The 26,333-nt window shown below is 31.9% G+C and overlaps 3 protein-coding genes across 3 annotated transcripts; 2 read left to right on the top strand and 1 right to left on the bottom strand.

The window, feature by feature from the left end:
- The first annotated feature begins 1,131 nt into the window (after positions 1-1,131).
- On the top strand, positions 1,132-2,797 carry LOC125831356 (two-component response regulator ARR5-like). Its single transcript, XM_049510553.1, has 5 exons — positions 1,132-1,313; positions 1,422-1,498; positions 1,722-1,799; positions 1,913-1,983; positions 2,468-2,797. Exons 1-5 carry the CDS (start codon positions 1,217-1,219, stop codon positions 2,751-2,753), a joined length of 609 nt encoding a protein of 202 aa, XP_049366510.1. The 5' UTR covers positions 1,132-1,216; the 3' UTR covers positions 2,754-2,797.
- Positions 2,798-7,318: 4,521 nt separating this feature from the next.
- On the top strand, positions 7,319-9,699 carry LOC125831343 (formin-like protein 8). The gene is made up of 2 exons (XM_049510542.1): positions 7,319-8,304; positions 8,401-9,699. Exons 1-2 carry the CDS (start codon positions 7,319-7,321, stop codon positions 9,671-9,673), a joined length of 2,259 nt encoding a protein of 752 aa, XP_049366499.1. The 3' UTR covers positions 9,674-9,699.
- Positions 9,700-17,497: 7,798 nt separating this feature from the next.
- Positions 17,498-19,276, bottom strand: LOC125831354 (uncharacterized). The gene is made up of 3 exons (XM_049510552.1): positions 19,018-19,276; positions 18,841-18,907; positions 17,498-18,633 (listed from the first exon to the last, which is right to left on the bottom strand). The coding sequence occupies exons 1-3, from the start codon at positions 19,093-19,095 to the stop codon at positions 17,732-17,734; spliced, it is 1,047 nt and encodes a 348-aa protein (XP_049366509.1). The 5' UTR covers positions 19,096-19,276; the 3' UTR covers positions 17,498-17,731.
- Between the last annotated feature and the right edge of the window lie 7,057 nt (positions 19,277-26,333).

Raw genomic sequence — 26,333 nt, 5'->3', positions numbered from 1 at the left:
AAGCAGTAGATCAGAAATTTAGATTAATCAAAGTAAAAGATAAAAAAAATATTACCCTGGCTTAAAATTTACTGTATTACTTTTATTGAGAAGAAAATATACAGAGGGTCAAAGGAAGTGACAACACAGGGGTCAAAGTTAGTGACCACAAACAGTGTTCATGGCACCTGGCCCCACTAACAAGCACGACACTACCCACATTGGCTATTAGGAATATTTCTATAATCATATATTGTTTTCGTTTTAATTTATGTGATATTTTAACTTGCCATAATTATTATATTTTGAAATGGTGAGTAAGATCATTTTATTCTAAAAGGATATATTTTATTAATATTGAATACATGAGGAGAATAATTTTATTAAAGACACATTGTATTCAATAGGCTCGATTTTCTTCTTTTCAATACTATTTTATACTCCCTCCGTCCCTTTTTAGTTGTCCACTTTAGAAATGACACACAGATTAAGGCAACAATGATTAGCACAATGAAGTTACAATTTTACCCTTATGACAACTTTTCACTTCAAAATTACAACCACTTATTTGAATTAAAGTAAAATAAATTGGAGGGAAACAACATACACTTTTACAATTTTCAAGAAGTGTAAATAAGGGTATAATAGGAAAAAATTTGTTGTCCTTTCTTGATTTGTCAAAATGGACAAGTAAATAGGGACATCTAAAAAAGGAAATATGGACAAGTAAAAAGGAACGGAGGGAATAGTAGATAATATTTTCTTTATTGGTTTTAGGAATATTATTTAATACATATTAACAACATTTACTTGCATTGTCACAGATAAAGTTTGGTCGAAAAAAATTAAAAAGAAAAATGTATCACACGAACTAACGAAGAGCACTTTAGAGAGAAGGTGAACAGTAAACAGTATGTTTTGTTTGGAGTAAAAAGCAAAACAGCCCCACCTATCGATCGAAGTTAATAATAATAATAGCGTCAGATACATAGGGGACAAGTGGGATAATGCGGTGTAGATTTTCTAAGATCTTTCAGTATCTCTTCTTCAGTCTCTAAAGTAGATTTCTTCCTTTACTATCTATCTCCCCCACATGACCCAACACAACTAGTTGAAATCTCCTTTATTCCCTTTTATATATATTCCGCTTTACTTCTATACTATTTATTTGAAACAGAAATACAGAGCACCATTTGGAAACAGAGATATAAAAGACCCATTTTTGGTAATACAAGTGATGGAAATGGCACAAGAGTTGCATGTTCTGGCTGTTGATGATAGTCATGTTGATCGGAAAGTTATTGAGCGATTGTTGAAGATTTCTTGCTGTAAAGGTTGCTTCTTTTTTCTTGTTTTCTGTCAGTTGAAATAGACTCTGTTTTTTCTGTTTACTAGATATTTGTTGAAATGTCTGTTAATGGGGTTGTTTTTTGCTTTTGCAGTTACGGCAGTGGAAAGTGGAACGAGGGCTTTGCAGTATTTGGGGTTGGATGGAGAGAAGAGTTCTATGGGGATCGATGTCAGTATAAGCACTTTTCTGTTTAACTTGTTAAAAATGAGACCTTTTGGTTGCATGTTAAAGTTTTTATGGAAATAGACAGATTGTGTTTTCTATTTATATTGCATGAGTTGAAAATGTGTTCATCAAATCTTGATTAGCTAGAAATTCCTTTTCTTGATTTGATGGTTTTACTTTTGTGAGAGTATGTTGTAAAGGAATTTGGGAATTTTTTTGGTTTCAGGGTTTGAAGGTAAATCTGATACTGACGGACTATTCTATGCCTGGGATGACTGGCTATGAACTTCTCAAAAAAATCAAGGTTAGTTGAGGATGGGATTTGTTTTGTTTCAATTCATGTCTCTTTCGGTCTATATTTTTTGTTGTAACTAGTTATCATTAACTGTGAATGACGCTTTCATTCTTGTTGAACAGGAATCATCGGTGTTGAGCAAGATCCCCGTTGTTATTATGTCATCTGAAAAGATTTTACCTCGCATTGATAGGTATATCCTCTTTTGACCATCAATTGTTTTCTTCATTTGCTCTGGTTTTGTTTAATACATATGATCCTGCATCGAATAGACAAACAAAATGTTACACTTCAATACATTGTAGAATCATTTCGCCATAGGGCAGATTTAAGGCAAATTCAACTAAACTCGATCGATACGTACATATGAAGAACATTTTGCATTTGTATTTTTGTGCAAGACTGGTACTAATCCTATTTACTATAATTCCTTAATCTGTATCTGCCTCTTAAAGTATTTGGCCATATTATACTCTTTGTCTAAATAAACTCTCTAGAATTGAGGACTATTGAATTGAAGTCGAAAAAAGTTCTTGCGGAGCTTACATCTGTAACAGTTCAAGTAACCATATGTTGCTTCATAAGTAGTATGTAATTGCCTGTTAGTTGAAGAAACTGTTGGTTATGGTATATATCTCACAGTTACTGAATTTAAAGTTGGTCATCTAATTAAATAGATGTTTGGAGGAAGGTGCTGAAGAATTTCTCCTGAAGCCTGTTAAGCTGTCTGATGTTAAACGTCTACGAGACTTCATCCTGAGAGGCGAAGGGGATGACAACAAAGAAACAGAGAAGAATATCAAACAAGTATGTTCTAGAAAAAGAAAATTTCTAGACGATTCAACCACACAATCAATGCTATCTGCTGTAGTTACAGTCCATGACATTGAGTCGTCATCACCAGAATCTTCAGCATCATCAGAATCTCAACAGCCTTTGTCAAAGCAATCCAAGATTGGATAGCGCAGGATATAGAAGATATGACCCAGATACATAATTTTTTGCTGTCTAATTGAGCTAGTAGTTGTTGCTGTTGTTACCATTTTGCTAGCGTCATCTTTTGACATCTTGTGTGTACCTTCTTTTGTGAGTATACTTGTACATGTTTAGCTCTCCATTTTGGACCCTTTTATGAGCTCTGTAGAAATAGATTTTTTAGTCCAAATGATTTCTTGTTTTTTTTTGTATTCAACGAGGATATTGACATTTTAGCTTAGCTCAATGGCTCTGCTTTCTTAGCAACCAAATCTTGTTCGTTGTCCACTTTTATGTATGCATTTTGGTTGTTTTGTTACGTTTGAGGCGTCTACTAAATTCAATTTTTGCCACTTAAGGGGTCGTTTGGTAGTATATAAAAATAATATCCAATAGAGTATATTAGTAATGCAAGTATTATTGTATGTGTATTAGTTATGTATAGATTATTTCTTATGCATTGTTTGGTTTGGTGTATTAATAGTAGTATACATTGTATAAAAATATTCTTCACAATTATGGTGGAAAAGATATTAAAGTACTTTTGAAGGGTAATTGTGTCTTTAATCATATAAATACATGTATTAAATCATTTGCATTACTAATACCAAAAAATCTATGGTATTAGTAATACACAACTTTAATACACAATAAGTTAATACATATCACGAAAATATGCACCAAAAAAGGGATTACTAATACATATAATTAATGCATGTAATAGTTTTGCTAATACACTACCAAACGACCCCTAAAGTATAGTGTTGGTATTTTTCACATAATTAAGTTCAAATTGAATTCTTACTGTTATAGTCTCTTTTCCTGATTTCTCCAATGTATAAAATATGTTCATAAAAAGTATTTTCAAAGACTGCCTTTTTTTTAAATAGGCAAAAAGGTCGGATAGAAACTTCTTGGTAGGTGAAGTTTTAAACATGAAAACTTAAACACAATTTTAAGTTGAATTTAGCATGGTTACATCGTTGTTATTAAGGAGTAACTGATAAGTTGACTCAAATTCCCTCTGTCCCTAATTACTTGTTCACTTTTGAATTGACACATCTATAAAGAAAATAATTAATGACGTAGTGAGTTTACCATTTTACCCCTATTAATTATGAAGTAGATGAAAAGTTCTACATTTTTCAAAATAATTAGTCATTTAATTAAGGGTATAATAGGTAAAAAAAAATTGTCCTTTCTTGATTTGTCAAAATGGACTAGTAATTAGGGATAACTATAAAAGAAAAAGTGAATAAGTAATTAGGGACAGAGAGAGTATTATATTGACGTAATGTAATTAATTCATATTTATATTGCCGAGGAAGTATTGTGTTGTATTACTTAAGTGCGATGCTAAATTTGCAAATATTTAACTATGGAAACTGTAGTCGTTTAGGTAACAATTAATGAACTATAGGCTATAGCCTATAGGGGAATAAAAGAAGAAGAAAATTAATAATTAGAATATAAGGGGTCGTTTGGTGCGATGGACAAAAGGATTTAATCCAGAGATAATTTTTAAGTGGTCATTAATCTATTGTTTGGTTGTCAAGGGTGAGATAACTTATCCCAGGATTAATAATTAGTCCTGGGATAAGTTATCCCTTCCTGGGGGTGGGATAGTAATCCCAGGATAACTTATACTGGGATTAAGTAGGTAAAATAACAAAAATATCCTCCTTAAACCCCACTTTTATACACCACTTTATATTCATGTTTATTAACATAGTTTTTAACAACATTTATAATAAGATTCACAACCTTAATTATTTCTTATTCTTTTGATAATATATTTTTCTATTAAAAAATTATATTTTATAAATATAATTTTTATTTATGAATATAATATAAGTTGAAATTATTTGCCTAATTCTTAATGCTATTTATATTTTGATTTCTCTCAAAATGTTCACTCCACTATTAAATTGTGTATTTTTAATTAGATAGTTTATTACTCACTTAAAAATTATATTTATATATCAATTAAAATATAGATAACTTTAATAATAGAATTTCTTTTACTTTGAATAAACTTAAAATGGAAGTTTTATTTTTAAGCTAAATAAGATGAATGTTTTATTTTTAAATTAATTAAGATGGAAATTTATTTTTAAGCTAAATAAGATTGAAATTTTATATTTAAGCTAAACAAGATGAAAGTTTCATTTTAAAGTTAAATAAGATGAAAGTTTAATTTTAAAAATACACGGCACAATCATGTAAATGCACACCCAAAAATATTTAAGCTAAATAAGATGGAAAAATTTATTTTTAAGAATGAATAACTAAAACTTACAAAGAAAATGTAAAAAACTAAATAAGATGAAGGGTATTTTTGTAAACAAACAACTTATTCTTAGAAATTATGCCATGAATATAAGTTTGAATATGACAAACCAAACAAGCAACAAAAATTAATCTCAGCATAACTTATCACAGTATAACTTATCCCAACATAACTAATCCCAGCATAACTTGTATTCAAACCAAACGACCCTAAAAATTTAGTGGTGTTCGGACAACGGAGCTGCACACCTACTGCTTTAAATAACATTAATTAAAATTTTGAAAAAGGAAAAATGTGGTCCTATGGACTATTAACTCTTACATTGCTCGATAATACACTATAATTATTATTACGTTTAGTCCCCCTAAAACAATAGAATTATTTTTCTCTGTCCGTAGGAGCCAATAAATCAGCACCACATATTTAATTAAAATTCCACATAAACCATCTCATAATTTCATTAAGTGGAGCAACATTATTTTAAACGTAAAGAACAATTGGGATATAATAGATGAAAAAAGGTATTTTTAACCTGAAAATTCACGTTAAGAGCAATTTGAATCTAATAGGTAAGTAAAAGAAGTATACATGCAAGTCATCATCAATATATTAAACATTTTTTAAAAATCTTTTCCATTAAAAGATTGGAACTATAACAGCTAAGTTGTAAACTCTAATAGAAAATCTTAGTCTGTTTACTATGGATCCTTGAAATTGATTTGAATTTTTTTCAAAATATAGTCTATCGTTTATGTCAAATGTACCAAAACGTCATTTAATTCAGTAGTCTTAAACATGCTAATTTATAAATAGTCGATAAAAAAAATGGACTAAAAAGAAAATAGGACAAACAAATTAAAATGGGGAACTTCCTCTGTCCAAATATATATGATACATTTTGAATTGACACGAAATTTAAGAAGATTAAAAAAACATTTAAAACTTATCGTCTAAATTAAGTTATAGATATTTATGTAGCTAAAAAATCATTTTATTAAGAATAAAATTGGTATTTAAAAGTTAATTATCACTGAATATAAAAATATGTCATTTTTTTAAACTAAAAAAAAACCCAAGTCATAAAAATTAGAACAGGAAGATTACTAGAGTATTCTGTTTGAAACTAATAAATTGAGTATTTAATGAAGTGTAACGTACCTTTCCTCTTTCATCTACGATGGTGGAGGAATATTTAGGTCATTTTGGTAGTGGTCCAAAATTTTGAAATTGATTAGTGTCTACAAATATGGCCTCCTCATGCCAACTTTTATGTCAAATTAATAAACGCCTACATAGAGTAGTTAGAAAAATGTAAAAAAAACAACTTAAACTGCCCAAAAATAACTCTAGAAATACTTTACAACGGCACAAGTTCAAAAAAAAAAGAGAGGGTTCGAAACATTGTTGTCACTTGCCTGCTGACAATTAATTACCTTTAAGTTGGTTTTCCCTCTCGAAATATATCTCAATTTGAAATCCGATTAATGTCAAAATTATACAATGATGACAACTAATTGGATAAAATAAAGAAGAAAACGACATTTTCCTTATAAAAAGGGAATAACATCATAATCTTCTATTTGTTTGTTGAAAATGTAGTATCACATTGACACAGATGTCCTCTTTTACAATAAAAGAGTATATGACTAGGTAAAACTTTTCTTATACCAACCGTCTGACTACAACACACAAAATACAAAAATTTCAAAGTTGCCAAAACTTACTCAGTTCCACTAAACCCCCAAGGCTAGCTTTCTTGATTTTTAGACTTGTTCAATCCGCCTGAATTTGGCGTTGGAGGGTTAATGACTCGCTCATTTATAACAAATTCAATTCATATAAAAGTTAGGTTGATATATAACTCAACCCATTTCAGCTTTGGATGAATCAATTACTCGCCCATTTTGACCCATATCATTTCAGCAGCCCTAGTAACCTTTGAGCATGTCAATTATTCGTCCCATTTTGATCTCCCATTTAACACCTCTGCAGCTAGACAAAAACAATAAAGTCATTTCTACCAAAGGACTTGCAAGGTTTAAAGACAGCCAACTAACAGCAACAACCTACTTTGAAACTGTCAAGCAGCCAAAGATGATAACAAAATGAATATGTCATTGTAAAATATAAACAAGAAGAAACTCTTTCCTTCACTTTGATCAGACAATGGTCTACTTCTTTCCTCTGTCAACAGCAGCTTGATTGATCATATGTATACCAGTTCTTTCACTGATTAGTTTTATCTACTCACTTTTTGGCTGTAATGAATACACCGGGGCCACCTCCAACAAATTCATCTCAGAATCAGGTAGTTCTGAAGGCTGTTATAGCTGCAGTTCTATCTACTTTGGTGGTTGCTGGCATACTATTTTATTTCTTCTACAGATATTATGTAATTCGTCGATGGAAGAAAAACAAGTTGAGTTCAAGTTTTCATAGAGAAGTGCCTCATCAAGAATTCCAGCAAACTGGGGCTTTAAAAGGGTTGATAGTTGATGAAAACGGGCTTGATGTTATATATTTGAGAAGATTCGATGGTAGCCAACTAGGAAGTTGTTTTTCTAAGATTTGGGTGAATCGTATGGATGAGGATGAGGATGAGGAGGAAGAGAAGAGAATTGATAGCGGACAAGAGCAATCAGTTTCAAGTGATCACATTCAAGAAATGCCTTTACTGCAAAATTGTAGCAATGTAGGTAGCTATGAGAATAAAGAGGCAGTTACTGCATCACAGCAAACAACTAACTCACTCTTTGCAGCAAGCAGATCTTCAAAACAGCCATCAACCTCATTACAGTTTCAACAAAAGGAAATCATTCCGCCTCAGCCAGAAACACCGTCTCAACTAGCACTTGTCTCGAGTCAAAATCCGCCTCAGCCACCGATACCTCCACCAGCTCCACCACCTCCTCCGCCTCAGCCACCAATACCTCCACCAGCACCACCACCTCCTCCGCCTCCCCTTCCAATGAAGAGGATTGCCAAAGCACCAACACCACCTAATGCAGGAAAGATAAAATCGTCTCCACCACCCCCACCAAAGGGTGGTGGTTTAAGTTCATTGATAAAACCACCTATTGCACCAAGAGGGAAAGGGAGCAGGAAAGATAAAGCAGAAGCTCAAAACGAAGAGAAGTCAAACGAAAACGGTGAAACTCAAGTCAAATTGAGGCCACTGCACTGGGATAAAGTCGTTGCTAATGCTGATCATTCTATGGTCTGGGATGAAATTAACAATGGATCTTTCCGGTAAGTGCACCTTGGCATGTAAAATTGTGTCCCTTTAGTGCAGTTAGTGCCTATTTTGAGTCCAACTAATAAATTGCATTTGAATGCACATTTCAGATTTGAAGATGACCTGATGGAAGTTCTTTTTGGATACAATGTCACTTCCAATAGAACCCCTGAAGGAAATAGGGCGACAACAAGTTCAGGCACTTCTAAGTTGGCTCGACCAACTCAAATGTTTATCCTCGATCCTAGGAAGTCACAGAACACAGCAATTGTGCTAAAGTCTCTTTCTGTCTCTCGCAAAGAAATTCTTGATGCCCTGACGGAGGGCCAAGGACTCAGTGTTGACACTCTAGAAAAACTAACCAAGATTCGCCCAACTGAAGAAGAAACGTCAAAAATCCTTCAATTTGATGGTAACACAAGAAAACTTGCTGACGCGGAGTCTTTCCTCTACCAAATGCTGAAAGCTGTTCCTTCTGCATTTAAACGTTTCAACGCGATGCTTTTCAGATCAAACTATGATCCAGAAATTCTTAACCTCAAGGAGAATCTGCAAACAATTGAGCTGGGTTGTAAGGAATTGAGAACAAGTAGAATTTTCATAAGACTTCTGGAAGCGATTCTTAAGGCTGGCAATCGGATGAATGCAGGAACGGCTAGAGGAAATGCTCAGGGATTCAACCTTAGTGCTTTACAAAAACTATCATATGTGAAAAGCAATGATGGAAAGACTACTCTGCTTCATTTTGTAGTCGAACAAGTCATCTGTTCTGAAGGTAAACGTTGCCTTATCAATAAAGGTCACAAGGATGATTCCGATAGAAAAACGGAAAAAGTAGAGAAAGATACTGAGCACCTAACACTAGGTTTACCAGTATTGCAAGGGTTAAGTTCCGAATTCTCTAATGTAAAGAAAGCAGCTACCATAGACTGCGATAGTTTCATCAATACATGTTCCACTCTTACAACACGGGTAAATGACGTTCAGCAGCTCATAACGTGTTGTGGAATTGCTGAAAAGGATCAATTTGTAAAAGAGACTAAAGGTTTTCTAGAGGAATGTGAAGAGGAACTCAAGGTGATCAGAGAAGAACAAACAAGAGTCATGGAACTTGTCAAGAGAACGACAGAGTATTACCAAGCAGGAACTTCGAAGGAAAAAGGCACAGAGTCACTTCAGTTGTTTGCATTTGTGAAAGACTTTCTCGACATGGTTGACAAGGTGTGTGTTGATATCACAAAGAAAGTACAGAAGAAGAGTGCAGCAACTGTAGAGTCATCACCACCCCGATCACCAAGACCAATAACTCCTGTGAGGTTCCATAACTTGAGAACATACTTTACACCAGAAATAGTAAGTAGTGAATCTGAGAATGATTTCTGATGGAACTTCATTACTCATATTACTTCACTTTTAGAATAGTAGTTTGTCCAAATTTATTACTGCTAAACTTGCCATTTATTCATATTTGGAATATCACATTAATATACCGGTCTACCTGCTCCTTCCCATCTTACTTCAGGCAGGTAGAGGCACTTTATACCATATGTTGTTCAGGCACTAGGATCAGGTAAAGAGCAATGTTCTCTACAATGATTCTTCTCAACTTGAGGAGTGACTCTAGAGCTTCAGGGACACTGAAGAAGACTAGAATTTCAGACTTCATCAAGGGTGTGTTTGGTATGAAGGAAAACATTATCTAGAGAAGTTTTTCCAATTTTCCCATGTTTGGTTGGTCAAATAATTTCTCAAAAATAACTTCCCTAATGAAGGTAAATAACCCACTTATTTTCCAGAATACATTTTCCTCCATACCAAACACACCCCAGAAGTCGTATGAAGAGTGAATGTTTCTTAAAGGTCCCTATGGATACTCAAACTGAAGGAGGCATACTGCAGATCCTTCAATTACTGTAATCTCATTAGTCACTTCCAGTAACTTTTTAGTTCCTTCTATCCCTTCTTACTTGTTAACTAACCCATCCCAGGCACAACCGGATCTCCAGCAAAATCTAGAAAAAACAAATAAAACTTAAAAATAGGAATACGAGACAAAAACATCAAAGTATGCATATCCTACATATCGTCCAGCACACTCGAAGCTGGTGGCTGACGACCAATCCCAGCTTGTTTAAAAGTGCTTTTTGCAATGATTTTCTTCAACCAAACATCATTAGGGATTTTTTTCAATTTCTTTTACTAAAATTACAAAAAAAAGGAGTTTAGCCTAATTTTCAAAACAAATGCCATTTTAAAGAAGGGAAAACATACTTCCACATATTTCAATTTACATGTCACTTTTTGTTTATCATATCAAATATTTTATTGGAATTCTGCACTTGCCTTTCGTTGAGACAGACCCCTAATATTCCGAAATGATTAGACATGGTCAAAATATCATATGAGAATGACACCCAGAAATGATTATTAATTGTTTAAAGTCTCATGAGACTAACATCTTGATGGTAAAGACGCTAGTAATAAGTTTTGCAAGTTCACATTTCTGGTATTACTCCCCGACCTTTCACAAATACCCCTTGACATTAGGAATTTTAATACAAATTATGGCGCTTTGCCAATACTATGTGTGAGAAATATATGGAAAAAAATATTATTGAATTGTTGTTCTAATTATTACATAGAGAACCCTATTTTATAGAAACTATATAATACAATTCCTTACCAAATAGGAGACTATAAACTATTCCTATTTTGTGTAGGATTGTGTTTACCTATTCTATTCTAACACTATGTATATACTTCAGATACAGAACAGGAAAACAAAAATATGAAATCATCCAAAAAACCAGAATGCCAACAAAGATATAGATGTCAACGAAAACACTCACCATAAAATACATACAGATGCTAGTATATACTCCTTCCGTTTCAATTTGTTTGCTTGGTTTTGACTTAACATGGAGTTTAAGAAACGAAAATTTTAAATCTTGTGATCTTAAACTAAAGTAAGTGTAGAATGCACCTAAATATCCTATAATCTTGTGGTCTTCAACATGTCATGGCCTCAAAGGGAAAGTTCAAAATAAAAGAGTTACCAAAACAGGAAAGAGGCATTCTTTTTTAAAACGGCCTAAAAAAAAAGAAGACAAATACAATAAATTGAAACGGATGGAGTAAGGGGTCTCTGCATATGCAACCATTCAATCAGGAAATCAAGAATTCAGAATAATGAGTATATTACACAGATTTCTGTCCTTCCAAGCTTTACACATCTGCCAGAGGATTTGCATAAATTCCTGAACAAACCAAAAGCAGTAAAAAAAGTCACACAAAACATGTCCTCTTTCAAATAGCAACAGCAAGAGAACAGACATCTAAATGTTGCAATAATAATCTCCCATTCAATCCCTGGAATGTAACACTAGAAACTGAAGATAAACTAGCATAAGATCGCAGCAACATACAAGTTAGTCGAGAGTAGATGAAAAGCTTCGAATAAAAATTGTTTAGATATTTGGTGAACTATGGAAAACCTTAAAAGAAACATAACTTATGCTACAGCTTAAAGGTCAAGAGTCAGCTCTCAACTAGAAACTCTGTTCACGAACTAGAAAACAGAAATTGCCAACTAGGATGATGAGGTACGAAGGAAGAAAGGTTCACAGATTTTCTAGATGCTTTGAGATCACATTGCCCTTGGCATTAATAGTTTATACATATCTACGGATAACTTGTAGACATTCTATACAAGAACACAACATAGAATAAAAATACATGTATTCACAATACTACCACAAGTTAATTCTTGATTTTGCTACTGCAATCTCTTCACAGCATTCCTTGTATCATTCATCACACAACATTCCGGTATTTGAATAACTAGTCTGTGAATAAAACAACCCCTGAGAGTATATCGTTTCAAGAACAAAGACAGTAATATGATGAAAATTATACCCTCATACTTGCAGTGAAATCAGTTATACAGTCGTGACAATATGATAACCGAATCAACCTCACACTCGGAGTGAAATCGGGAATACAAAGTGATCAAATTCATCAAACCTTGACCGGAAAGGTAAGGGGCTACTCAACTGATGACTGCTACTTCCAGTTTCTGAGCTCAACGAGAAACACCAAATTGACAACAAGTCTCTTTATTTGGGCCAGTTGATTGAGCTCAAACAGGAGGGAGGGAGTTAAAAAGATGCAGTGTTCAGTGCTGCACAAGAACGAAGTTAAGACAAATTTGTTGACTCCCATAGTGAGTCTGCAATTAGTTGCAGCCTTTGAACATTTCACAACTCAATAGAAGACCTTTCTCTGGTCTGTTTTTCTTCTCTGAAGTTGAGAGAAAGATATAAGCAGAATAACAACACAGCATGTGATGAGAAGACGCATCTAAAATAAACTCACCTGCCAGTTATCAAGAAATTACAGTCCATTAGGTTAACAACAAAAAGCAGTCTAGCTAACAAAGTTTGGGGGTTGGGGACATAAATAGTCCAGCCGACTTTTGGATCTCTAGAAATGGCAGAAGAATGCTTAGTCCATCAACTACTCTATTAACACAAAAAATTTCAAAGAAAATGAATCTGATTTGTACTGTTAGACCTTGAATACTATGTACTGCACTCTCTTAAATCTTTGTTCCGGTTGAAAAATGTAGGTACAGATGACAGTTATCCTGGCAGAAGGATAGAAGTAGCAATCGTAAATTCGTAATCCATAAAATATCAATCATTATTTACAAGTATAGCTCCACAAGTCTGCACTGGCAGAATAAGTAGACAGTTCTCAAGGAATATCCACATGGTGAGGCAGTTAACAGACTTATAACGCAACCAGAGATGTGATACGGCATAGAGGAAAAGAGTACAGATTCAAAAAAGAAACACAGTTTTCCTTTAGGGCAGATCCATGGATGATCCTTTTAATCACAATAACTTCTACGATGTTCAGAATGAATCTCCACTGCAAGTTACCAGATCAAGAATGACACGGAGAAACTGATTTATAGAGTGATTATTTTTTCCAAAGAAAAAATATAAAAAGTTTCTGATAGCATGTCCAAAAAAGGTAAACTAGAATGACTTATATCTGGCAGAAAGTTGTTCATAAAAACAACTACTATGCCTCAATTCCAATCAAGTTGGGTTCGGCAATATAAATCCTCACGGACCATGTTGTTCCATTTAAGGTTCTCCCAAACCAATATCACTTACACAAAAAAAAAGAAGTTAAAAAACTTTAAAAAATTTCATAGATGGAGAGAAAATGGTTTATGGAAGATGAAAAACACAAGAAGCTTGTTATAGCAAGTCTAAAGGCAAATATTAAGAAATCAACTGGAAATTTATTCTTTTGGGGCTAGATTTGGCAATTACTTGGATCTGTTACACTTAAAGAATCTTTAAACCTATGAGATGTATTCAGACATCTAGACACAATTTTGCATAAAATGTAATGATAAATAAAGATGTAACACATTGAATAAAAATAGCATGGCTAAATCGGAAGTGTTAAAAAGATGCTAAGCAATAAGAAAATACAATATGAGATAAATGACAGGCTGAACAGTTGTGAGACCAACTATGGGAGTAAACAACTATAGGTAAAAATGTGAATGCTAAGATGAATGGCAGAGGGTAACGTGGTTTGACTGAGCCCTTGTAAACCTCCACACGCATTAGAAATGAATGTAATAAAAGGAAATGAGGTAGAACAAAACTTACTCAAAGGGAAGTCTCAAGGTATCTCCAATCTCTTATAAGTAATAAAACTATGCAAACTTAACTAACAGCAGAACACAAAGAAAGCAAATGCCATATATAAGCAAAATCAACTAGTTGAAATAAGACTAGTTGTGATGTTGTCATACTTGCATCAAATCTGGTGCTGATGGAGACTTGCCATAAGCTGTATATTTAAGGATAAGTATAAGAGTAGAGAAACTCAAGATTTAATACCTCTAGTTCGTCTTGAGAGACATTATTTTAGTATGAAATGAAATAAGCCCAACAGAGGAATGGATAGAGTAATTCATATAACCGACCCAATTATTTTGGTATTAAGATGCAGTTGATTGATTGATGAGATCCATTATTGATAAGCTTCCTGTCGTTCTCCTTGTAAAAAAACACCACTCTAAGCTAAATAGGTAGTAGTTGTTACATCTCCATTTTCCTCTCATGAATGAGTAAAAAAAATTTTGGAAAAAGTAGTCCTAAATGAGGATAAGATCAAACATATATTTCTTTGATAATTTTTCATCTAAGACATGGATAAACAAAAAGTTGGACGGGAGGTTAGACTGCCTTCTAGGAGAGAATACACTGTTAATACCAGAAAGAAGATCCTCCAGTTTACAAGACAGAATATTTGATGCAACTTTAGTTATAACTCATACCTCTGACTACCTCTGAGAATGACTCCAGCCTTAAGGACGTGCTGCCAATGGACACAATAACTACACACTCAAAACACTCCTCACAAGCAACCAATGAGCACAAAGTCAAATAAATTAGATTGTGACTCAGAAAATACAAATCGGTGCAGATCAAGAAAGTTCAATGAAATCCAGCCGCATTAAGCATTTTGAAATCCTTGGAAAGATGTTTGAAGTAGCATTAATCTTTTCATCCTATGTCTATCCAAGGAAACTAAATAAAGTTTAGCTATAGGCTTGACTTATTAAATGAATCTTCGTTTTCCAGACGAAGATGTCAAATGAATCTTTGTTAATATATAGAAAGGTTGACTTGACAAGATTGACTTTATTACTTTGAATCTTCTTTCCTACAATCTCACATAACAAGAAAGCCAAATTTGACCAAAAATACGTCATCAGAAGGTGTCATTTAGCTTTACCCAATCCTTACATGATCTTATGGCGAGAACAGCACCCATTGAAACAATCATTAGAACCCCTCTACTTGACTTGTAATGGCTATGTTTAGAAGCAGATGGGAAAGAAACATAATGCTCTGGAAGCCCACAACCCTTGTAAAAATTGAATGTGCAATATCATTATAGAGCCGTCAGACAGCCAAATGGACACCAGATGAGGAAGATGAAGAGGTTAGCAACATTAGAACTGAACACATTTAAAATAATCTATGAATAAGTAAGACCACTCCACTTAATGAACCTCAACTTACAAGATTTCTCCCAAAAGCACAAAAGAAGTCTAGGATTTCCCAAGAGAACCTAAACTAACACGATTCAGACAAAAGATTATCAACCTATAGTTACTAAACAAAAAGCCCCAAAATATGCCAAGGATAAATTTGGATGTCACTATAAATTAGGTGAAAAGAAGACTACTGAAGGCAACAGACCTGCTCAAGAGCCTTGTTAGCAAATGCCAGTTTGTTTCTCATCATTTATTCATATTCACTGGATAGGAGGGGTGAAAAGAATTTCTAATACAATATAGCTCCAAAATACACACAACATTCCTCTAATTTGTACTAGGAGTTTTCTGCTGCTTCAAAACGCTCTCCTGTTCCTTTATAGCAGTGGGAAAGGTGGTTTTAGTTTTTTTGGCACATGTATAGATGCCAAGCATTTCAAACATCTCATTAGATGATGTTGAACGCCACTCTGATGATTACTAATAGCTTCATACTAGCATCATAGGCAATTTTTGGAAGCAAAATAATAAGAGATATAAGACATGCTGCTTGTTATGTGGTTAATTACATTAAAGGGCATTTAGACCTGATTCAAAGTTCATAGACAAATAAAAATGAGAAGCAATATAGAGATACAGACAGTCTACGTCAGAAATCTACAGATACACATTTGAAAGCCTAATTATCGCTGTTGACTCCAGAAAGTTTCACATCCATCCAGGACTGCTCCATTGACCCAAAAAATTAACTATGTTGCTTAAATAAATCTAAAGAGAAGGATTTGCAATATTTCAGTAAATCCCAACAACATTCTCCTTAACTGTACAATGTATCACCAACACTCAAGATATAAAAAATAAAAAAAGTCATTTCCTCTCCATTGAAATGTGTACCATACTGGGATACAATTACAAATCTTAATTTCATCAAAAAAAATAATACAAATGTTAACAATATTCAGAAAGTACTAAAAATATTTGATAAAGGAATAAAAGAAGAGAGGTATACAGTTAAATGTGACGACCCGTCACGTCATCATGCCACATAAGTTGTAAGTGCCACATGACAAAAAGTTGCCCATGTGGAGGGCTTACACGGGAAGAAGGTTAGTTCTTAGGGGAAGGTTCAAGAGATATGTGGAGAAATCCCTTGAAAGACTTGAGAATCCCATGGATTTACATGGAAGGTCCTTGGAATATTCTAGTTGTGTAGATTCTAGAAAGCCAGAAAAGGGAGTTATTTTTATATATGTAAGGACTCATTTAATAATTATTATTTATATATTAGCTCCCAAGTTAGTAGTATACATAGAGGGGCATCCATTTGTAAAATCATCAAGCAAAAATCAATCAAAATTCTCTACACAATTCTTCCTAACAATCTTCTTGTGTTCTTTCTTCTATTCTCTTAGCGATTCCTAGAATCTTAGGCTGATTTGGCATAGTTTCTTCTATTCTCTTAGCGATTCCTAGACTCTTAGGCTGATTAGCAAGAACATGAGCAAATTATCAAGTGTCGCACGTGTGCTTAGTAAAAGACTAAGGACGTGACATAAAAGTCTGAAACTAAGGGTTTCAACTGCTTTAGAGAAAGCAAGTTCCGAAATAAAGAGAGCAAAAACGAAAAGAAAAGAACAAAAACTGAAAATACTTTTCTCCCAACAACCCTTAGTTCAAGATTGGCGTTTTAATAGATAGTTGTCATGACAAATAACCATCCAAAGAAGCCTATAACCTCTCTCAGTATTTCTCCCAATTTATTTACTATGCTTTTCTTAATTATTTATAAATGCAACACATCGGATTTTTGCTAAGAATGATTCCTTATGAAATGGTAAATATATCTATCCACTTTTGTTATTTAATTGATGGTAAACAATTATATATATTTGTTATTCTCAAAAGTTCAAGCATTTATACTAGAGCACAGGGAAAGGGAAGGCTTGGAATACTAGTAGCAGAATACTTTCTCATTCTTTATCTGCCAAAAGTTTAAGCATTTCTTAAGAACCTTGGTAATTTCAAATTGCTACTTCATTATTTACACATATTAATAATAATCAAATAGAAGGGTGATAGAATTACAAGCACAATATATTTAACTTCAATACCACCTTATTTATTCACATAATGAGTGTTCTACATCAGCACAAGCCCACATCTATAATGCAAAAGATCATAAAGAAACCAGAACATTCCCCTGAGCTTCCAAAATCACATTCTATACCAACATCTATAGCTATGGGTTGGTTATCTTGACTCACAGTCTGCTAAGAATTAAAACACTCACAATGTCATGCAGAGACAGAAAAGGACCCAACATACACATCCATGGAAACAGAATCTTCCTAGGACCTTGATATCATGCTACAGGAACGAGCCAATCGAATCGTCAGTCTGCCTCCATCAATGGTTGCCTCTCGCTCAACTGCCTCCTGGTTATACTGTTTCCTGCACCCTGGACAACGCCCATCTTCCTCGAGAATCTTCTTGTGACAAAAGAGGCAAAGCCTGAATCCGCACGAACAAGGGAGAAAACTCGTGTCTGTATAATCCAAATCTTCACAGCATATAGGACACAACGTGGGTGTGGCTAAAGTTTTACATCCCCATACAGAGTCCCTCCTACAATGCCGCTCAGAATTCATTGGGAAACTATGCTGCTTCGACAAATTTGGCAGACCCGACGGACGGAATGTATCATCGGGCCTCCATGCCCGGCAACTGAGAGGAGGTCTAGGTGTCAATCCTCTGTCATTACACTCCTCCTTTGATCTATCAATCCCTGAACCCTGCCTTTCAGAAACCTCTTGCCTAGAACTCATATGTGCCATATTCTCATTCCTCTCAAAATGTGAATCCAAGCTGGGATTTTGCTGCTCCTGTTTTTTATCAGTGGCAGCCAGAGCATCGGCAACAGCCTCCCAATCATCCAAGCAATCATCCTCTGCTTCTTCATCTTCCTCGCTCACACTCCCTGAACAACATCCACCACTGCTACTGCTGCTACTACTGCCCCTACTGCTTCCTGTGAAATTAGTCCCTGAATCATTTCCTCCCAAAACACTACTGGTGTGGCTTGTAGGTGAATCAAAATCACTGTAGTGGTTTAAGGACCCTTCATTGTCCTCTTCACCTATTGGCTTTATCTGCAACTTCTCAATCAATCGTTCCCTCTCATTCGCAACATTCTTCGCTGAACCATGAGTTCCTCCAGTGTTTGGTTCCTCCTTCAAACCTTTGTTCTTCACTATACAAAACCCCAATCGCCAAGATTTAAGAAATATAGACATAAGAAATTCAATTTAATAATCACATATACTCAGAGATGCAATCATGCAATTAAAGCAAGAACAAAATTGAAAAGGGGAAGAAATTTCACGAAAAGGCAGATTACATATACATGCAAAATCATTGAGAAACTGAAAAAAAGAAGAAGAAGGAGATCTTATGCTACCTTGTGAAAGGTACTGCTCGCGTCGAGCATCAAGCTTGGACTGCTTCAACTTCGCCGACCGATTAGCCTGAATTCGTAGAACAAATCTCAGAAATACAACTCAATCGTAAAGAAAACTACCAATACAGTATCAAAAAAAGCAATTGAAAACACAAACTAATATGCGACAAAATTTACCCTTTTTTTCTTGGCAAAATCTTTGGGGTTAGAGGAAGCAATAGAGATCGAAACTTTGGGGATTGAATCGGAAACCATTGTTGCTGAGTGAAATTGGATCAAAAACCCTAAAATTGATGAGATGAATATCTCAAGAATTTAGAGAGAGAAAGCAATTGGGTGATTTAGATATGGAGAGAGAAAACCAATGGTGAGTGAAAGAGAAACGGATAACGGAAACTTCTGCTCTGCTTCGCTCGGATCTTTTTTCGACTGAGAAACCAAACGTTTTGCACTCAATGCCTATATATATACTATTTTTTGTTCCGTAATTGCCCCTCAATTCAACCCAAATTTTCGCATACACTCTATCTCTTGAGTATTATAAAACGAAAAATTAATATACTATTTCTTTTTACGTGACATCGTTTGTTTTAAAATTAAATTATTTTAAATTATAATAAAATATATATTTTTGATATAAATTAAAAAGTAAAATATATCACATAAAATGAAACGAAAGATTAGAAGTTATGGATGAAAAATTTACGAGGATAATCATTACCTAAGGCAGGAAAAAAGCCACGACGCCGTTTGGCTAAGTTCTAGTCTTCTAGAATTGGTAGTTCCATAATTTGTGGGTGAGATTATTTTGGTATCTTATTCTTTAGCTAAGGTAAAATAACTCGAGTCCCAAGCATTAAAAATTAATTTTTACATTTTTTGGTAAGTGGTATTTTAGCAGGTTATTTAAAAGACTACAGAAAATATAATAGGCGTAAATGTAATTAGTTATTAAAAAACAGAAATAAGCGACGAATAAAATTTATAATTAAACGACGAAACATCATAGTTAATTTTATTTAGGGGTGAATTATTAAGATATTTGAGATTTTTAAATTATTTTTTTCGCTGATATAACATAGGAATGAAAATTAGTACTAACAAAAATGATAAAAGGTAAACCCAAAAGATTACTAATTCATTAGTTTCTTGTTTACTTATCTTTTATTTTTCGTTAATGCGGTTATGCTTATCTTCTACTTATATCAAAATCAGATACTGAGAAAGTATGATGTTGATTAATTTTTTAGTTGTTACACATATAGTGTACATCTAAATGCTAATAGAGAAAAGTTAAATCACATGATCGATATCGATCTAGGATAAGATTAAATTATGTTCAAATTTTTTTTATATGTTTTCGTTTGTCAAAAAGCATAGAAACATACTTAAATTAGAGTGAAGCTATTCACTAACTATTTGGTAAAAAAATAAATAAATAAAGATATAGCATATGCAAAAACACAATTATTCAAGATAATCGTAATTAAGACAGTATATATATTACTAAACCAAGAAACTTCATATTTTTTTCGATTTACCAAGAGTAACATGGTTCAAGTAAAACTTCATTTTTTGAGTAAATAGATTACTTCTTATTAATAATCTTACTCTTGCTTTCCTTTGGTTCCGTCTTATCTTGTACTAGTGAAAGCGCGGCTATATGGAATATTTATAAGATAACAATATGTAAAATTTATATTTATATTTGTGTCGGATATTTAAGATAATATTGATATTTCTCTTCATCTGCTATATGATGCGTTTTTTCATCATTTTTTAAACATATAAAATATAATTTCTTTTTTCATCTTTTTAAGTGCAAACTATTCATATGTACATAGTAGAACAAAATATTCATCGTGGTGAAGTAAATGGAATAAGAGGCAATATTTTAAAATAACAATATATTTTATTATGTTGAAAATATTTTGTATGTTTTAATTTCCTCTATCTTTTGTAGGAGTACTAATTTTCTATACAAATTCTAATTTTGTAAAAAATAAATTGATTTCTTTTTGTGTCTTTATTATTACATTTGTTTATTATAATTTTGTAAACACAATTAAATATTTATAAGAATTTTGAAAAATGAAACATACAAAAGTTATTAATAATATTTAAGATTAGAAGTTACAAGTAAGATGAAGAGACATGAGTTATAAATAATTTAAATGTACAATTTTATTAGACATTAAATGCATTAGTAATTATGCATTGATTTTATTTTGTAAAATAAATAAATGAAAATACAAAAAAATATAATAATCGGTGACTGCATAAATATTATAAATACATTTCAAACGAAAAAGAATAGCGACGAAAATAGATTGTTACATACGAAAAAAATGGCATCATGAAATTAATATTTTATCAATTACTTTTTGCAAGTATAATAAAAATGAAACTCCTAATCATCATAAAAAAAAATTGTTGTTGAAATGGGATAATTATATTAATTGTGCTTCATAAAAAAAAAGTAGAATACTAAAGGACCAAATGATAAGCATTGACAATACATGTAGCTAAATTATTTATACAAATGTAATTTTAATTCTTTTTTGCAAAAGTAACTAAGTAACTAATACAAGTCAAAGTAATAAAAAAAATAGCAAAAATAATCTCTAAATATGTGTTTTTCCCCTCTTCTACCATCTTCCTTTGTAAGTAGATTCGTCATCATATTTTGCTCCACATGTCAAATTCTTCATCATATACTATCAATTGAATAAAAAAAGTTATATGAATAACTAAAATATCATATACCAATTAAAAAATAATTATATTAAAAGAAAGAAGAAATTTAAACTATATGTAATATATCTATATATTATTTTTTCAATAGTACTAACAATACTAAATAATATTCATCTCTTGTCTAACAAATATTATAATCAAATTATATTATATCCCAAAAATGACTATTAGAAAGAACAATTGCATACTACCATTCATTATTATTAAGGTTTTTTTTTTTTTTTATCATACTTGGTTAGTGAATGATAATACTTACATAAATAAAATATTAAGAAAGCATGTCCAAGTAAATAAAAATAAAAAGAAAGACTTGAGAATGAAATATATCATACGAAATGTACTTCTTTTTTGTTACATGTTAGTTAATTTACAATAAAATAAAATATGACGAAGAAGAGAAATGATAATCTTGAATGTGAATGAAACAAAATCTGAATTTATATAGACAAAATAGAGGAAATGAAAACATAAATACTTGAGAATGAAATAAAATATTTCTGACCTTCATGTGCTTCCTTTTTGTTACATATTAATTCATTCACAAACCAATGTGATAAAGAAGAGAAAGGATAATCTTGAATGTGAATCTTCATGAAATTAAATATGAATTTATAAGCAAAAATAAAGGAATACCATAAGACATTATAAACTTGCAAATTTAAGTTTGGAGGTTATAGACATAAAAATTATGGGAGTTATGAATATTATTAAAAGTATAAATTAAAGAGGTGTATAAGACATGGATAATAAATTCTAATGAATAAATTAAATAATAAAAAGAAAAATACTTAAGATATAAAATAATATTTTCATTTTATGGTTAGAAGTGAGGCAAACAAATTAAAAAAGAATGTGAAAAGTTTTTATTGTAAATGTTCCTCCATCAATAATATATTTATTTGTAATAAATTAAGTAATTTACTTTAACAATATAATAATTAATTTAAATCAGAAAAAATGTCAAAAAAGGGAGAAAAAAGATAAATAGGTCATAGAGAGGTGTCACAGCACCTTGCCTATGTTTCTCCTTTATTATATATATATAGATGGGTGGACTTTTCTTTTATTATCAATATAAAAATAAAATAAATATAGATAAAAACATTTGGGTAATATATAAGATATTCTCTAAGTCAACCTGTCTTTGTTGGAAAACTATATGCACAACGGCATATCAGAATTATACTGCTTACATAGAATAATAGATAACTTTTACGTTTATGCTAGAACACATACAATCATCCTAGAACACATATTGTAATTTTTTTGAAATTTAATTCAAAAATTACCTTTTGAAGCGTGAGTAGATATCTCTAAGCGAATCCACAAGTTAGACAGACCATCAAACAAATCCACGAGTTAGACAACAATTCCATACACAAATTAGACAACGGTTCTATGATCTTCTACGATGATCCCAAGTTCATATTTGAACTCTCTTAATACTTGGGTGGACAAGTATCAAATATAAAACTTATTCTCTTTCTAGATTAGAAGAACCTCTTGTTGTGACAAAAAGATAAAAATGGAAACCTAAAAATAAAGAACACCAAATTTAACGTGAAAAAATTCTTCAAATCGAAGGTAACATCCGTGGCATCATCAAGATCCGAATTGCTTCACTATAACAATATGAGTATTATTAATATTCTCCTAATGGCTACTCAACAACAATTGCCGAAAGAGAGCAAACAATAGCTACACCAACAAAAGATAAATAGAAAGAAAAATCACTCAAACTCAGCTGTTGTTCGGGACCTAAAACAGGATACTACTGACCTTTGAATTCGATCTCCACCGTTCAAATCAAACACCAAGATCTGAAGGTTGTTGATTGGAAAAAAAGACTGCAGCAAAAAAAATATGATTTTCTTCTTTCTTCTTTCTCGTTGAAAATTCTCTCAGAAAACCTCTTATGTTCTAGTGTCTTTCAAAGACAATACCAATGAACAATTGAATAATTCTCTCAAAATCATCATATTTATAGAGTTGTGTTTTTCCTTATAAAGTCAAAACCAACTCCAAATAGAACTACAACTTCAATCCTTTTCCCAAAAGAATTGGAAAAAATAATTCCAAATAGGATTAGGCAATGGCCTTGGTTGGAACATGGGTCATAGCCCAACACCCCTATTTATTGAAATTTCTTCCCAGTACGAAAAGAATAAGCGAAAAAACACGTTATTTGAAAATATACGCTATTTTTTTCCTTTTCCCCTAGAAATAGAATTTCGATTTTATGTTAAATATGGGCACTACATGGACACAAAATTAATTAATGGAACTTATTATGGAAATAATTTCAAATAATTAATTTGAATTATTCTTAATTACCATAAAAAATTATAAATACGTAATTGCACTCCTTCAATTATATTTCAAAATTTCCCATTAAACACTTATGTAATTCCCATGTTAAGGTTACATATACAAATCAATAAATTAAATCATCTCACGAATTTAATTCAATGATTAATTTCTTTTATAACACTCCTTAGCTTATTTTTTGTTTCGGATTCAAAATCCACTTGCAATGTTTGATACAATGAAAGCTTATAAGCTTCTCAAATGACATATTATCTATCTCTACATCAAGACATGAATTTCATTAACTAACTTATTATTTCACCAATATATATTATTATGGTCATCCGATCTATCAAGCTAAGCATATTGACTCATCTCAGAATCCCACATTTTAATAAATCAAAACGATAACTAATATATACATATCATAATATTATATCAGGATTAAGAATATAAGTACATTTAATAGTTTAGATCGCTTTTGTTAGTCATTCTAAAGCAACTATCTCTACTCGGTCTCGTTCAATACATGCAAAATGCACTAGCACAAGAGTATTGGAACTATAACGTTCCCTGCATAATCAAGATAAATTATATAAAATCTTGTGTTACAATCGTACCGATGACATGTTCAATTTTCATCTTAGATTGTTAACAAAAAACTTTATACTTATAAGAACCGAGGATATAATCCTCTGCATATAAACTAAAACTCTATACTCTAAGAGCTTGCTTGGATTGACTTCAAAAGTAGCTTTTAAGTCAATTATTAAAAGTCAAATTTAATAACTTTTAAGTCAAAAAATAAAAAGTAGGGAGAGACCTACTTTTGGTTTTTAGCCTATTTTAAGTCATTTAAAACTTATTTTAAGTTATTTTTAAACTTGTCAAATACTTCCGAACTTATTTTAAGTCATTTATGATTTATTTTAAATTGTTTTTATATTTATCAAACACTTCGAGAAGTCAAAAACTAACTTAAAAAATAGAATTGACCAATTTTCAAGTCAATCTAAACACTCTCTAAAACATTTACTATATAAGTAAGCAAACACTATAAACAAATATATGATCTATTAAATCTTTAATTAAAACTGAATTAATAATTATTTTATAATAAATATCATATGATTTTAATAATATATATCCCAACAGTCTTATCATCCAAAAACTTGGAAAATGAATTAATGTATTGGTTAGACAATTTAAATCATATTTATTTGTAAACATTTGACATTAATAATAAAGGGTAACGTGCAAAATGAAATAAGTACATATTCTCCCAACTACCTATTGAACGTAAACAAATATTGTTAAGCTTTGTTTGCCCCACGACATTAGCGTACAATATCTCATGTTGAAAAGGTGATTTGATTTATGAATAATTGATCGACAACGACCTATAATTATTGAATGAGAATAAGTAGACTCGTTAGCCAACTTAATTAGTTTGAAAACACGTTGAACAGACTCACTAAGAAAATAAAGTGTCTTATATTCATAATTTTTCACTCTCAATGAAACCTCAGATTGATGGTAGGAATATCGTAATTTTATTTTCAACATACCTCCTCCAATACATCTTATTACAAATAAGGGATCCCGTCATTTTTTCTCTAAGCCATGAAACAATTATTGTAGTATGTGTACTATTAACCAAAAACGATTAGACCTTTGGCTTGTATGTGTGCGCCTTTTTACATATAAAGCAAATCATGATTTGATTTATAAAATTGTTTAGCTTATATACACAAGGTTATATCATCAGCTTCAATAAGTTATAAAATTTAAATTCAATATTTAAGATAGAGGTATTGGACACGTTATTAATATGATTGTAGCATAAATTTAATGTAATTTATATTTTGATTATAAAAATGATCTCATTCCAATTTCATGTACTGTTACCTTATGAATATATTGAATGGGGTCAAATAGTGATAAGTATTTTTACACTAACTATATAAAATAGATTCTCTAATTCATGGGATATATTTGTACTCTTAATTTAGATACAATTATTATATTATGAATATTGCTTAATCGATAGATTCTCCATGTGTCAACATGCCTAACAAAATTGGGCTATGACAACAAATATTTTGTTGCATACTAATAATAATTAAATGATAGAGCTTGTTTTAGAGAATATTAATACCTTTTTACGAAAGATGAAATAAGTCGAGTAAAGATGTAAAAGTATTTATTTATTTAATCAATTGATTTCTATAATATTAATATGGGAGTTATACAATTTTTAATGTTATATTTAAAATTTATTGAGCAGTGCAATTACGATAAGTATGTCTATAACAGGTTAGACAACAAATAGTGCAGGCAACTCCTTAATTCTCTGTTTTCACCATCATTTTTAAATACATCGAATAATTAAGTTTTCATCTTCTCACATGTTCTGATTGGTTTCTAAT

This window comes from Solanum verrucosum, unplaced genomic scaffold (assembly GCF_900185275.1).
Source record: "Solanum verrucosum unplaced genomic scaffold, falcon-dt-bn FXZP01000049.1, whole genome shotgun sequence".
NCBI lineage: Eukaryota > Viridiplantae > Streptophyta > Magnoliopsida > Solanales > Solanaceae > Solanum > Solanum verrucosum.
Note: the sequence above shows the minus strand (reverse complement) of the source record. Positions and strands in the feature narration are given on the sequence as shown.

Bases quoted from the DNA above. Each gene is read 5' to 3' on its own strand.
- LOC125831356 (XM_049510553.1), top strand. From the start codon at position 1,217: ATGGAAATGGCACAAGAGTTGCATGTTCTGGCTGTTGATGATAGTCAT. The intron at 1,800-1,912 runs GTTAGTTGAGGA...CTTGTTGAACAG, and splicing joins AACTTCTCAAAAAAATCAAG to GAATCATCGGTGTTGAGCAA. The intron at 1,984-2,467 runs GTATATCCTCTT...CTAATTAAATAG, and splicing joins ATTTTACCTCGCATTGATAG to ATGTTTGGAGGAAGGTGCTG.
- LOC125831343 (XM_049510542.1), top strand. From the start codon at position 7,319: ATGAATACACCGGGGCCACCTCCAACAAATTCATCTCAGAATCAGGTA. The intron at 8,305-8,400 runs GTAAGTGCACCT...TGCACATTTCAG, and splicing joins ATTAACAATGGATCTTTCCG to ATTTGAAGATGACCTGATGG.
- LOC125831354 (XM_049510552.1), bottom strand. From the start codon at position 19,095: ATGGTTTCCGATTCAATCCCCAAAGTTTCGATCTCTATTGCTTCCTCT. The intron at 18,908-19,017 runs GTAAATTTTGTC...CTACGAATTCAG, and splicing joins ATTTTGCCAAGAAAAAAAGG to GCTAATCGGTCGGCGAAGTT. The intron at 18,634-18,840 runs GTAGCATAAGAT...GGTTTTGTATAG, and splicing joins CGAGCAGTACCTTTCACAAG to TGAAGAACAAAGGTTTGAAG.